At 41.9% G+C, this 13,730-nt stretch overlaps 1 protein-coding gene across 1 annotated transcript in view; it reads left to right on the top strand.

Moving 5' to 3' along the window:
* Nucleotides 1–13,730, top strand: part of CFAP92 (cilia and flagella associated protein 92 (putative)) — a 71,007-nt gene that overhangs the window by 27,236 nt on the left and 30,041 nt on the right. Inside the window, exon 9 of the mRNA XM_043588243.1 lies at nucleotides 10,555–11,459. Within this exon, the coding sequence (XP_043444178.1) occupies nucleotides 10,555–11,459 (905 nt within the window). The remainder of the gene's footprint in view (nucleotides 1–10,554; nucleotides 11,460–13,730) is intronic.

Below are 13,730 nucleotides of genomic sequence, written 5' to 3'. Positions count from 1 at the left end.
CTTTTTTTGTGATGTCTTTATCTGATTTGGGTATCAGAGTGATGCTGGCCTGATGGAATGAATTTGGAAGTTTTCCTTTCTTTTCTATTCTTGGAAATAGTTTGAGAATAATAGGTATTAACTCTTCATTATTTTTTTTCAATATAAGAAATTTATTGTTAAATTGGTTTCCATACAACACCCAGTGCTCATCCCAAAAGGTGCCCTCTTCAATACCCATCACCAACCCTCCCTCCCTCCCACCCCCCATCAGCCCTCAGTTCTCAGTTTTTATTTATTTATTATTTATTTATTTATTTATTTATTTATTTAACTGAAAAGTCCACATTGTGTTCTCAGTTTTTAAGAGTCTCTTATGCTTTGGCTCTCTCCCACTCTAACCTCTCTTTTTTTTTTCTTCCCCTCCCCCATGGGTTCCTGTTAAGTTTCTCAGGATCCACGTAAGAGTGAAAACATATGATATCTGTCTTTCTCTGTATGGCTTATTTCACTTAGCATCACACTCTCCAGTTCCATCCACGTTGCTACAAAGGGCCATATTTCATTCTTTCTCATTGCCACGTAGTACTCCATTGTATATATAAACCACAATTTCTTTATCCATTCATCAGTTGATGGACATTTAGGCTCTTTCCACATTTTGGCTATTGTTGAGAGTGCTGCTATAAACATTGGGGTACAAGTGCCCCTATGCATCAGCACTCCTGTATCCCTTGGGTAAATTCCTAGCAGTGCTATTGCTGGGTCATAGGGTAGGTCTATTTTTAATTTTCTGAGGAACCTCCACAGTGTTTTCCAGAGTGGCTGCACCAATTTGCATTCCCACCAACAGTGCAAGAGGGTTCCCGTTTCTCCACATCCTCTCCAGTATCTATAGTCTCCTGATTTGTTCATTTTGGCCACTCTGACTGGCATGAGGTGATATCTGAGTGTGGTTTTGATTTGTATTTCCCTGATGAGGAGCGACGTTGAGCATCTTTTCATGTGCCTGTTGGCCATCCGGATGTCTTCTTTAGAGAAGTGTCTATTCATGTTTTCTGCCCATTTCTTCACTGGGTTATTTGTTTTCAGGTGTGGAGTATTAACTCTTCTTTAAATGTTTGATAGAATTCACCTGTGAAGCAAATGGTCCTGGATTTTTCGTTTGTTGGGAGTTTTTTTTTTTTTTTCCAACGTTTATTTATTTTTGGGACAGAGAGAGACAGAGCATGAACGGGGGAGGGGCAGAGAGAGAGGGAGACACAGAATCGGAAACAGGCTCCAGGCTCCGAGCCATCAGCCCAGAGCCTGACGTGGGGCTCGAACTCACGGACCGCGAGATCGTGACCTGGCTGAAGTCGGACGCTTAACCGACTGCGCCACCCAGGCACCCCAAGAGGGAGTTTTGTGACTACCAATTCAATTTCTTTGCTGGTAATCAATCTGTTCAAATTCTATTTCTTCCTGATTCAGTTTTGGTAGGTTATATGTTTCTAGGAATTTATCCATTTCTTCTAAGTTGTCTGATTTGTGGGCGTGTAGTTTTTTATAATATTCTCTTATAATTGTTGGTATTTCTGTGGTGTTTGTTGTTATCCCTGCTCTCTTTTTTAATTTAATTTTTTATTTTTATCTCTCTTCTCTTTTATATGTTTTTATTTTCTTGGCTCCTTTCCACTTTTTTGTTGTTGATAAGTCTGGCTAGAAGCTTATCAATTTTATTTATTATTTTTGAAGAACCAGCTCCTTGTTTCATTGATCTGTTCTATTGTTTGTTTTAGTTTCTATATCACTTTTCTTTTCTAATCTTTGTTGTTTCCTTCCTTCTGCTGGTTTTAGGTTTTGTTATTCTTTTTCTAGCTCCTTTAGGTGTAAGGTTAAGCTGTTTATTTGAGATTTTTTTGTTTCTTGAGATAGGTCTGTATTGCTATAAATATCTTTCCTAGAACCACCTTTGCTGTGTCACAAAGGTTTTGAGCTTTGTGTTTTCATTTTCATTTGTTTCCATGTATTTTTTTTAAAATTTCTTATTTTATTTCCTGGTGGCCCATTCATTGTTTACTAGCATGTTATTTAACCTCCATGTATTTGTGATCTTTCCAGGTTTTTTTCTTTTGATTGACTTCTAGTTTCATAGTGTCGTGATCAGAAAAGGTGCATGTTATGACTTCAATATTCTCGAGGTTTGTCTCATGGCCTAATATGTAATCTATTCTGGAGAAGGTTTTTTTAAAAATTTTTTTAAATATTTACTTATTTTTGAGAGAGAGAGCACACACAGGGGAGGGGCAGAGAGAGATGGGGGCAGAGGATCCAAAGTGGGCTCTGCACTGACAGCAGTGAGCCCAGTGTGGAGTTCGGACTCACAAATTGTGAGGTCGTGACCTGAGCCGAAGTCGGACACTTAACTGACTGAGCCACCCAGGCGCCCCACACCCTATGTCTTTTGATTGGAGCATTTAGTCCATTTACATTCAGAGTAATTATTGATAGTTATGTATTTGTTGCCATTTTATTTCTTGTTTTGTGGTTGTTTCTGAAGATTTTCCCTGATCCTTTCTTCTCTTTCTCTCTTTCATGGTTTGATGGTTTTCTTTAGTGATATATTTGGATTTCTTTTTTTTTATTCTTTGCATATTTATTAGTGTCTTTTCATTTGTGGTTACTATTATGTTTGTATATAACATCTTCTGCATATAGCAGTCTATGTTAAATTGATGGTTGCATGTGTTTGAACCCATTCTTTACTCCTCTTCCCTCCCATGTTTTAGTGTCATATGGTGTCATATTTTACATCCTTTTACTTTGAGTCCCTTGACTCATATTCAAAGAAATACTTATTTTTAATGCTTTTGTAGTTTTTATTTTTCATACTCTCACTTGTATTCTTTCCATTAGACTCAAAGAGTTCCCATTAAGGGGCGCCTGGGTGGCTCAGTTGGTTAAGTGTTTGACTTCGGTTCAGGTCATGATCTCACGGTTCATGGGTTCGAGCCCTGCGTCGGGCTCTATGCTGACATCTCAGAGCCTGGCGCCTGCTTTGAATTCTATGTCTGTGTGTCCCTCTTTCTCTGCCCTCCCCCACTTGCACTCTGTCTCTCTTTCTCTCTCTCAAAAACAAATAAACATTAAAAAATAAAGAAAAAAGATTTCCTGTTAATATTTCTTGCAGGGCTGGTTTAGTGGTCATGAACTCCTTTAGTTTTTGTTTGTCTGAGAAACTCTTTATCTGTCCTTCTATTCTGAATGATAGACTAGCTGGATAGAGTATTCTTGGCTGCAGATTTTTCCCTTTCAGCACTTTGAAGATATCATGCCACTCCCTTCTGACCTGTAAAGTTTCTGCTGAAAAGTTTGCTGGTAGCCTTATAGGCTATTTTTAATTTAATTTAATTTTAAAAAATTTATATCCAAGTTAGTTAGCATATAGTGCAACAATGATTTCAGGGGAAGATTCCTTAGTGCCCCTTACCCACTTAGCCCATCCCCCCCACCCCCTCCCACACCCCCTCCAGTAACCCTCTGTCTGTTCTCCACATTTAAGAGTCTCTTGTGTTTTGTCCCCCTCCCTGTTTTTATATTTTCGCTTCCCTTCCCTTGTGTTCATCTGTTCTGTGTCTTAAAGTCCTCATATGAGTGAAGTCATATGATATTTGTCTTTCTCTGACTAATTTTGCTTAGCGTAATACCCTCTAGTTCCATCCACGTAGTTGTAAATGGCAAGATTTCATTCTTTTTGATTGCTGAGTGATACTCCATTGTATCTATATACCACATCTTCTTTATCCATTCATCCATCAGTGGACACTTGGGTTTTTCCATACTTTGGCTATTGTTGGTAGTGCTGCTATAAACATGGGGGCGCATGTGGCCCTTCGAAACAGCATAACTGTATCCCGTGGATAAATGCCTAGTAGTGAAATTGTTGGGTCGTAGTGTAGTTCTATTTTTAATCTTTTGAGGACCCTCCATACTGTTTTCCAGAGTGGCTGCCCCAGTTTGCATTCCCACCAGCAGTGCAAAAGAGATCCTGTCTCTCTGCATCCTCGCCAACATCTGTTGTTGCCTGAGTTGTTAATGTTAGCCATTCTGACAGGTGTGAGGTGGTATCTCATTGTGGTTTTGATTTGTGTTTGCTTGATGATGAGTGATGTTGAGCATTTTTTCATGTGTCGGTTGGCCATCTGGATGTCTTCTTTGGAGAAGTGTCTATTCCTGTCTTTTGCCCATTTCTTCACTGGCTTATTTGTTTTTTGGGTGTTGAGTTGGATAAGGTCTTTATAGATTTTGGATACTGACCCTTTCTCTGCCATGTTGTTTACAAATATCTTCTCCCATGCTGTCACTTGCCTTTTAGTTTTGCTGATTGTTTCTTTACTGTGCAGAAGCTTTTAATTTTGATGAGGTCCCAGTAGTTCATTTTTGCTTTTGTTTCCCTTGCGTCTGGAGATGTGTTAAGAAGTTGCTGCAGCTACGGGAGCCTGGGTGGCTCAGTAGGTTGGGCATCTGACTTCGGTTCAGGTCATGATCTCACACTCCATGAGTTTGAGCCCTGCGTTGGGCTCTGTGTTGACAGCTCAGAGCCTGGAGCCTGCTTTGGATTCTGTGTGTGTCTCTCTCTCTGCCCCTCCCCTGCTCATGCTCTGTCTCTCTCTGTCTCAAAAATAAATAAAAAAAACATTAAAAGAAATATTTAAAAAGAAATTGCTGCAGCTACGATCAAAGAAGTTTTTGCCTGCTTTCTCCTTGAGGATTTTGATGGCTTCCTGCCTTACATTTAGGTCTTTCATCCAATTTGAGTTTATTTTTGTGTATGGTGTAAGAAAGTGGTCCAGGTTCATTTTTCTGCATGTCAGTGTGTCCAGTTTTCCCAGCACCACTTGCTGAAGAGACTGTCTTGATTCCATTGGATATTCTCTCCTGCTTTGTCAAAGATTAGTTGGCCATACATTTGTGGGTCCATTTCTGTGTTTTCTATTCTGTTCCGTTGATCTGAGTGTCTGTTCTGTGCCAGTACCATACTGTCTTCATGGTTACAGCTTTGTAATACAGCTTGAAGTCCTGGATTGAGATGCCTCCTGCTTTGGTTTTCTTTTTCAAGATTGCTTTGGCTATTTGGCGTCTTTTCTGATTCCATACAAATTTTAAGATTGTTTGTTCCAGCTCTGTGAAGAATGCTGGTGTTATTTTGGTAGGGATTGCATCAAATATGTAGATTGCTTTGGGTAGTATTGGCATTTTAACAATATTTGTTCTTCCTATCCAGGAGCATGGAATCTTTTTCCATTTTTTTGTGTCTTCTTCATTTTCTTTCATAAGCTTTCTATAGTTTTCAGTGTATAGATTTTTCACCTCTTTGGTTAGATTTATTCTTAGGTATTTTATGGTTTTTGGTGCATGGGCTCTTCTTTTTTAATGTTTGTTAATTTTCGAAGGAAGAGAGACAGAACATGAGTGGGGCAGCGGCAGAGAGAGGGAGACACAGAATCTGAAATGGGCTCCAGGCTCTGAGCTGTCAGTGCAGAGGCTCAAACTCATAAACTGCGAGATCATGACCTGAGCTGAAGTCGGTTGGTTAACCGCCAGAACCACCCAGGCCCCCCTTCAAATAAACTTTCTGATCTCTTTTCTCTCTCTTTTTCTTTTGGGATCCTTATATTTTATTAAAAATTTTGTTTGTTTGTTTTTGAGAGAGCACGTGTTGGGGAGGGGCAGAGAGAGAGAGGGGGAGAAAGAGAATCTTAAGCAGGCTCCATGCCCAGCACCGAGACTGACATGGGGCTCTATCTCATGACAGTGAGATCATGACTTGAGCCAAAATCAAGAGTCAGATGCTTAATTGACTGAGCACCCAGGCGCCCCCTTCTGAGATCCCTATAATATGAAAGTTATTATGCTTGATGGAGTTGCTGAGTTTCCTAACACTATTCTCAATTTGCATAATTTTTGTTGTCTCATTTGCTCCTCTTGGTTACTTTACTGTCTTCCAGGTTATTAAATCATTCCTCTGCTTCATCTAGCCTCCTATTTATTCCATCAAATGTATTTTAAATTTCACTTATTTTGTTCTTCATCTCTGATTGATTCTTTTTTTATCTCTTTGTTAAGGATCTCACTGAAGTCCTCCACTATTTTCTCCAGTGAGCATCTTTACGATCATTACTTTAAATTCTCTATCAGGCATATTACTTCTATCCATTTTGCTTGTCTCTTGCTATGGTTTGGTCCTGTTCTTTCATTTGGGACATCTTTCTCTGTCTCCTCATTTTGTCTAACTCTCTGTGACTGTTTCTCTGTGTTAGGAAAGTCAGCTACTTCTCCTGCTCTTGAAGGTAATGGTCTTATGAAGAAAAAGTCCTATAGTGGCTCTGCAGTGTCCCCTGTTCCCTGGGACCTGGCGCTTCAGGGAGTGCCTCCTATGTGTGTTGTTTATACCCTGCTGTTGAGTCCTGGCACCCTCCCTTTTTTTCAGTCCAGTTGCCTGCAGAGGCTGTTTTTGCCTGTTGTGGGCAGTGTTTGGCTCCCAGCAGGGGTGGGGTGCATTTTAATAAGGTGTGCACTGGTCTGCTTGTGAAATGAGACCTGCCAGCACAGCTGCTCCTGCTAGAACTAAGGTCCCACAAAATATGCAGGTCGGGAGATGAGGTGTTGGTGCAGTTTGTGCCCGTTTTCTGGGAGAGGGGCCCTGCAGTGTGGGGACTGAGGCAAGCATGACTGGGAAGGGTAGGTCTACCAAAGTTTGTGGAGTGGGGGAGACCTTGGTGTAAGCCAGTTAGGTAGTGAGTGTCAGTGATGCACTGTTTCCCGCAGGTGGCCGTATGTTTTTGCTGGGGGTTAGGGGAGGGAAATGGCACCTGCCAGCTCCTTTGTTCCTGGAGAGGTTTCCCTGTTATCCCTGCCTCTCTGGGCCATGATTTGCGATGAGTGAATCACTCTCCCTCTTCTCTGCCCCCGCCACCCCTGGCATTTTTCAAACTGCTGCTTCTAGGCTGTGTCTGCCTGGGTTGTTTGTTATGCTGTCTCTTTAAGGGTGAGAACTCTACTTTCTAATGTCTTCTGGGCTCTCCCAGGGCTGAACCTACTGATTTCTAAAATTCTAGGCTTTAAGTCTCACTCACAAAACTCAGCCCCTCTTTCTTTCAATACCACATGTTATGGGGATTCGTCTTCCCTTTGTGGGCTCCCTTGTGTGACAGTCTATTTTTTGGCCTTTTCTGCAACATTGGCTCCTTCCCCACCACATACGGACACAGTTTGTCTCTTTCCCAAACCATGTCTTTCCCCTTCCCACCTTCTTTGATGTGCCCTCTTCTCTACCTTTAGTTGTGGAGTTGTTCTGTTAGTCTTCAGATCATTTTCTGGGTTATTTACACTGATGTGAGCGTTATCTCGTTGTATCTGTGGGAAGAGGTGTGTGCTTAGGGTCCTCCTACTCTGCCATCTTCCCAGCCTCCTCAGATATCTTTTATACAAGTTTCTTCTCTCCTCCTAGAGCTCTGATGATACAAATGTGAGACCTTTTCATATTGTCCCACAGGTCCTTGAGGCTCAGTTTCCTTTTAATTTTCAGTCTTTCTTTCTCTATGTGTTCAGGTTGCATACTTTCTATTGATCTATTCTCAAGGTCACATACTTGTTCCTCTGCCATCTCCATTTTGTTCTTTGGGCCATCCAGCAAATATTTAATTTCAGTTATATTATTTAGTTCTAAAATTTCCCTTTGGTTCTTTGTTATTGTTTTTATTTGCTGAGACTGGTTACCTTCAATTTGTTTCAAGAATGTTTGCAGTTACTTGTTGGAGAATGATTATAATTGTGGTCTTAAAGTTTTCATCTGATAACTCCAGTATTCATGTCATCTCAGAGTTGGCATTTGTTGGTTGTCTCTCCCCCTGATAATTGGTCAACATTGCTAGTTCTTTGTATGTCAAGTAATTTTGGATTATATCTTAGACATTTTAAATATTATGTTATGAGCCCCTGAGTCTTTTTAAATCCCATGGAGAATGTTGGTTTCTTTGTTTTATTAAACAATAACCACAGTTAGGGTGAAGGTGTAATTTCCAGTTTACTTCTGTAGCTGTGGTTTTAAGGCCAATTCAGTATTCAAAGATTTTGTAGTGATATTTAAGCCTGTGCTGCATGTGCACTACTCAGGGGCTAGTCTGAGACCTGTCCAGTGGTCTCTCTATAGTTCAGTTCTCAGAACCCCTGGTATGCTGCTTAAGGCCAGATCCACACATGCATAGTTCAGGTATAAGCCCAAGTTTACACATAGCTTTATGGAATCCTTTTCTTGATTTTCCTCCTATCTACATTCTCCAGTTCCTAAGGAATCCTCTTCCTGGTCTGCTGGCTTGAAAGGTGTATCTTTAGTGTTTCCACTCTAACATGCCTTTCCTGGGACTTGGACTGCTTCTGAGAATAGGTGGTAGGAAGATATGTAGAGTAAAAACAATAGCAAGGGTGTGCCACACACTTTGTATCACAGTTCCTTTGGTCAAGAGGATTTCCCTCTTTCAGATTTTTAGGTGCCTTTGGGGTGGTTGGCTGGGTCAGTTGGTAGAGCATGCGACTCTTGATCTCGGGGTTGTAAGTTTGAGCTCCACATTGGGTGTATTTATTACTTAAAACCTTCAAAAAAACAAACAAAAGATTTTTCAGTGCCTGCCCAGTTGCTGCCCTGCCATCAGATTGCAGCGTTGGAACTTGAACTTGAATGAGGGCAGGGCCAGGAGAGAAAAACAACAGGAGATCCTCCCCAACCTCTACTCTTTGTATCCTGTAGTGGCGGGGGAGCGGGGGGGGGGGTGGTGGGGGGAGTCCCTCCTCCCATTCTTTAGAACAGAAAGAAAGGGCTTCTCTTAGAGCTCTGACTGTCAATGCCTGGTGCACAATTCTGGGATTCAGGCTTCCTTTTGAATCCAGTCTGTGACATACAGGAGGAAGATAAAATCCAGGAAACTCACAGCTAGATTGGTTGTACTTTGAGTTTGTTCTCTTTCTGCAATCTGCCCATTACCTTTTACTTTCCAGAGACCTCTGACAGCAGCTCCATGCATTCTGTCTACAGTTTTTGGTTGCATTCACCGGGAGATACATGGTGGGTGTGCTTACTCCATTTAGCCAAATTTTAAAGTTCATCTTGACCAGTTTTAATTTTTCTTTTTTATTATTGTTTTATAGATGTTATTTTTATAGTCTGTATACAAGTCCTTTATCAGATGTTTAGGTATTGCCCATATTTTATGCCAGTTGAGGACTCGACTTTATTTGACCAAGTCCATTTTATTAACTCTGGCTGTTATAACTAGTGCTTTTTTGTGTCCTGTCAAAGAGATCTTATCCTTCGTTCATGAAGATTCTCTCCTATGTCTTCTTCTAGAAGATGTAAAATTTCAGCTTTTGTATTTAGGTCTATGATTCATCTAGAATTAATTGCATTTTTCTGACCATGAAAACTGTGTTATTTCTCTATTTAGATTTTCTTTAATTTCTCTCTGCAATAGTTTGTAGTTTTCAGTGTGTACAGGTCTTACACATCTTTTATTGCATTTCTTTCCAGGCATTTTATGTTTTTATGGTATTCTAGGTGATATCTTTATCCATCACCAGTAAATTGAAATACAATAGATTTGACCTTGATATTCCTTTTTATATACATAACCAAATATATTTAGTTTATATGTATCTGATCGTTCTAATATCTTATGCCTTTGTGCAACCAATTTTGCTAGTAGTACCTTTTACCTTAGTTATTTTGTGATTTTTTACTATGAGCTCACATTTAGTTGGACTTTATCTGTGGGGATTCTTTGAGGCCAAGGTTGAATGTGGATTTCTCTAGGTTTCTTGATTGCTTCTCCCAGGTACCTGGGAGCATACCAGCCCAGGATTATTTAAAAGTAAATTTTCAGTTTCTGTGTAAAATAAGTAGTACACTTGAAGTATGAATTCAGATCATAAACTTGCATAAGGGATAACTTTTGATAATCAAATCTTAGCCCCAAGGTTAAAAGTTGCAAGATTCCCTGTTTTCTGTCCCTCCTTTCCATCTCATTCTCCATGCCCTCTTAAGCCCCAAACCTCTGAGCCTTTCCTCACCTTGTATCTTTCTCCTTGAATACCTAGTGATATGCTGAAGGTGAGCCCATGCCAGCCCTCCAGATGGATGTCTGGGAAATATGGATTACCTTTTCTAAAAACCACTTACCTCCGCCTTTTCTGCACCTAGCCCTGGGCTTGGAAGTAAAAATACAGGTGTGCAAAATGCACGTGGACTGTCTTCATGACACTCAGTTTGGGAGGAGGAAATAGTGACTTAATACTTATTAAGCCCTTGTCTTGTGTCAGCCACCATCTTGGTGCTTTCACATATGTCACCTAATCCCAGGGATTACCTGGCAGAGCAGGCTTTTCATCAGTATTTGTGGATGAGGAAATCCAGGCCACAGGGGCTGCAGGTGACAAATGCAACATTAGGATTTGAGCCCGTGTGGGATTCTTCCTTTAAAGAGGAGGCAGGGTGACTGCCACTGCATCCTGGTGATCTGTCGTCACCTCACTCTCTCCTAGAGGCTGTGCACCCCCGTGTACTGCAAGTACAAGTTCTTTAAGACTCCAGTTCACAAGACGGAGGGGAAGCCCCATGGAGTACACATCTACTTCCAGGACATCAATGTCATCTTTCTTGGGCCAATGCAGCCCAGTGACCTGAGGGAATACCTGGAGGGGCCCCCCATGGTTGTGGAGGTTCACGACAGGGACCGCAAGTTAGAAGAGTATTCCCGGAAGCCCACCCTGTTTGGGGATGACCCCTTGGATTCACACCTCAACCTCCGGGCCCTCATCTCTCCAGAAGAGACAGAGAACAACCCCTTTGAATCCCAAAACAAGATATGGGACCCTTATGGGGTTGCCAAGGTCAGTTTTGCCGACCTTCTCCTTGGCCACAAGTACTTGAACTTGGTTGTCCCCATCCACAGGTGTGAGCCCAAGCCCACACACCATGGCCGGGATGGCAGGAGCAGGAAGGTTGTGGGGTTTCGGGTCCCCACAGATGGCTTTCAGCACAGCTCAGTGCCCATGGGCAACTACCTTGAAGCCAACTCCCAGCTCAAGCTGCGGGTGGACATTGCAGTGCCACTGCGGGCCAGCGCCGAAGCCCCTGACCCTGAACTTACAGGCACCCTGTTTGGCCGCATCATTTTCGTGTTTGACTCCAGAAAGATCTCCCTCCTCTCCAGCCTGCTACAGGACATCTCCATGATCAATGCCAAGGCCCTTGATCTGGACGCCTACTCTGCTGGGAACATCCAGCAGATTCTGTCTGCCTTTAAGATGCACATGAGGATCCAGGAAAGGCAGGACCTGGATGTGCTCACTGGCTTCCACCTGCTGGATGGGAAGATCCATCTTCTCATTCTGGAAGGTTTGGCTGACCAAGGTTTAAAGCGGCTGTGGGACAGCCATCAAAGCCGGTGAGTGCGTGGTTTTGTGTTTCGTGTAAAAGTCATCATGTCTGGATGCTGAGTGAGTGGGGAAATCTTTTGAAGCCAGGATCAGGTTCAGTATGTTCATCTGTGAGAAGGATATGCTGATTCAGCTCCTCTTGGGGTTTATTGTAAAGCACTTTACAGGGCTCTGTACTTGGCCTTGATCACAGAAGCAGTTGCTTGCCTTTGGATGAAGAGAAGACTTTAGGGGCATCTAGAAGAGACGGTGGTTGAGGAAAATGGGTCTGCCTTCACACTTCTGAGGGGCCTACTTGGCTAACAGGGAGAAGAATGTTCTATATGGCTGTAAGATGGACACTACAGGGAAATAGATTTCAACTCACCCCAAGGAAGGCCTTTCTGATTATTTTGGGGCTGGGAAAGCTGCCTCAGGTGCAGAGGGTTTCCCTTCCCTGATGGCCTCCAGGAGCACCTGATGAATGCTCAGTGGGGATATTGGAGAGGCAATTCAAGTGTCTGATTCGGGGCTAGAGCAGGTGGCCCCTTATGGTCCTTCCATTCTTTAGTTTTGGTTTCCTGACAATTCTCTTTTCCTTTCATTATTTGCATGTATCCTAGTTCAGGTTAAAAGGACCTCCCTCTTTTAGTCTGGGAACACCCTCTCTCTGTCTTTGGAGTTCAGATGCCCCAGGACCCAGAAGATGACAATAGCAGGTAGTCCTGAGGTTGAGTGCATCCACCCAGGAGGGAAGAGCGGCCCTGCGGGGACCTGTCTTGATGTGCTAGTAGGCCAAGAGGCACTGTGGAGAAGCTGGCAATATGTCTAGTTACCTGCCCAAGAGAACTGAAAACATAAGTCCACGCAAAAACTTGTTCAGGAGTGTTCACAGCATCATTATTTATAATAGTCACAAAGTGGAAACAAGCCAAATGTGCTGCAACCAATGAACAAGATGTGATATATCCATACACATGAATAATGTTCAGCCATGAAAAAGGAACGAAGTACTGATCCACGTACTTCAACATGGATGAAGCTTAAAAACATACCAAGTAAAAGAAGCTGGGCATAAAAGGCCACATGTTGAATGATTCTGTTTATGTGAAATGTCTAGAATAGTCAAATCCACAGAGACAAAAGATTAGTGGTTCCCAAGGTCTCAGGGGAAGGATGAGGGAGAAGTGGGGAGTGACCGATAATGGGTACAGTTCTTTTTGGGGTGATGAAAATTTTCTAGAATTAATGTTTGCGATCGCACAACATTGTTAATATACTCAAAACCATTGAATTGTTACAATTAAAAAGGGCAGACTTACAGTGTGCGGTGAAGAATCTGGCCTTGCCTAAAAGGTCTGGCCTTTGCCCTTCCTTGGCTTCTGGGAGGTGACATATGTCATACCGTATATAAGTGCCTTTGTTTAGGATGGGGGCTGACTGCACTAGATCTTTGAATGGGACTAGCCTCACCTGATAATCATAGGATACAGGTTGACCATGCCAGATAGACCAACAGTGTGAGTTAGGATTGGGGCTTTGGTCTTGCAGTGTTGGTTGGTCTAGAGACTGAGATTGCCATGTGGGAAATCAAGCAGTAAATTGGTCATGTCCCTGTAATGGAGCCCAAATAAGACTCTACACACTAGGGCTTGGGGGAACTTCTCTCTGCATATTGTGCCATCAGTGTCATAAGGGTGATACATCCTGACTCCATGAGGAAAGAGCAATGGAATCTTGGTGTTTGGAACCATCCTGTACCCTGCTCTATGTCTCTTCCTCTGGCTGATTTTAATCTGTATCCTTTCCCTGTAATAAGCTGTGTGAGTATAACAGCTTTCAATAAGTTGAATAATTGGTGAGCCTGGGGGTAGTATTAGGAACCCCCTGAACTTCAGTTGGTATCAGAAATCAGGGCAGTTTCAGGGACTGTGACCTCAAATTTTGTAGTTTGGCTAAGTCGGGGGGTATGGTATGATCTTGTATCTCAATGAACAGTTTTTTCCCAGTAGGAGAAATGATACAAAGTATGTTCATGGACCCCAGTTAAATTAAACTACAAATAAAAAATTACTAACCAAGAAAAAATTTTACATGCTTGGAAATTAGCAAATACTTCCAAGTAACCCATGAGTCAAAAGAGAAATTGTAATATAATTTAGACATTGTTGAATTGAACACTAATGAAAAGAGTATAATATCTAAATTTGTGAGGTAATGTTAAAGTGTTCTTTAGAGGAAACTTTATAGACTTAAATACATACATTAGAAAAGAAGAAAGGCTGAAAATGATTGATAGA

This window comes from Prionailurus bengalensis, chromosome A2 (assembly GCF_016509475.1).
Source record: "Prionailurus bengalensis isolate Pbe53 chromosome A2, Fcat_Pben_1.1_paternal_pri, whole genome shotgun sequence".
Lineage (NCBI taxonomy): Eukaryota > Metazoa > Chordata > Mammalia > Carnivora > Felidae > Prionailurus > Prionailurus bengalensis.
This window is presented reverse-complemented; position numbering and strand designations above follow the sequence as displayed.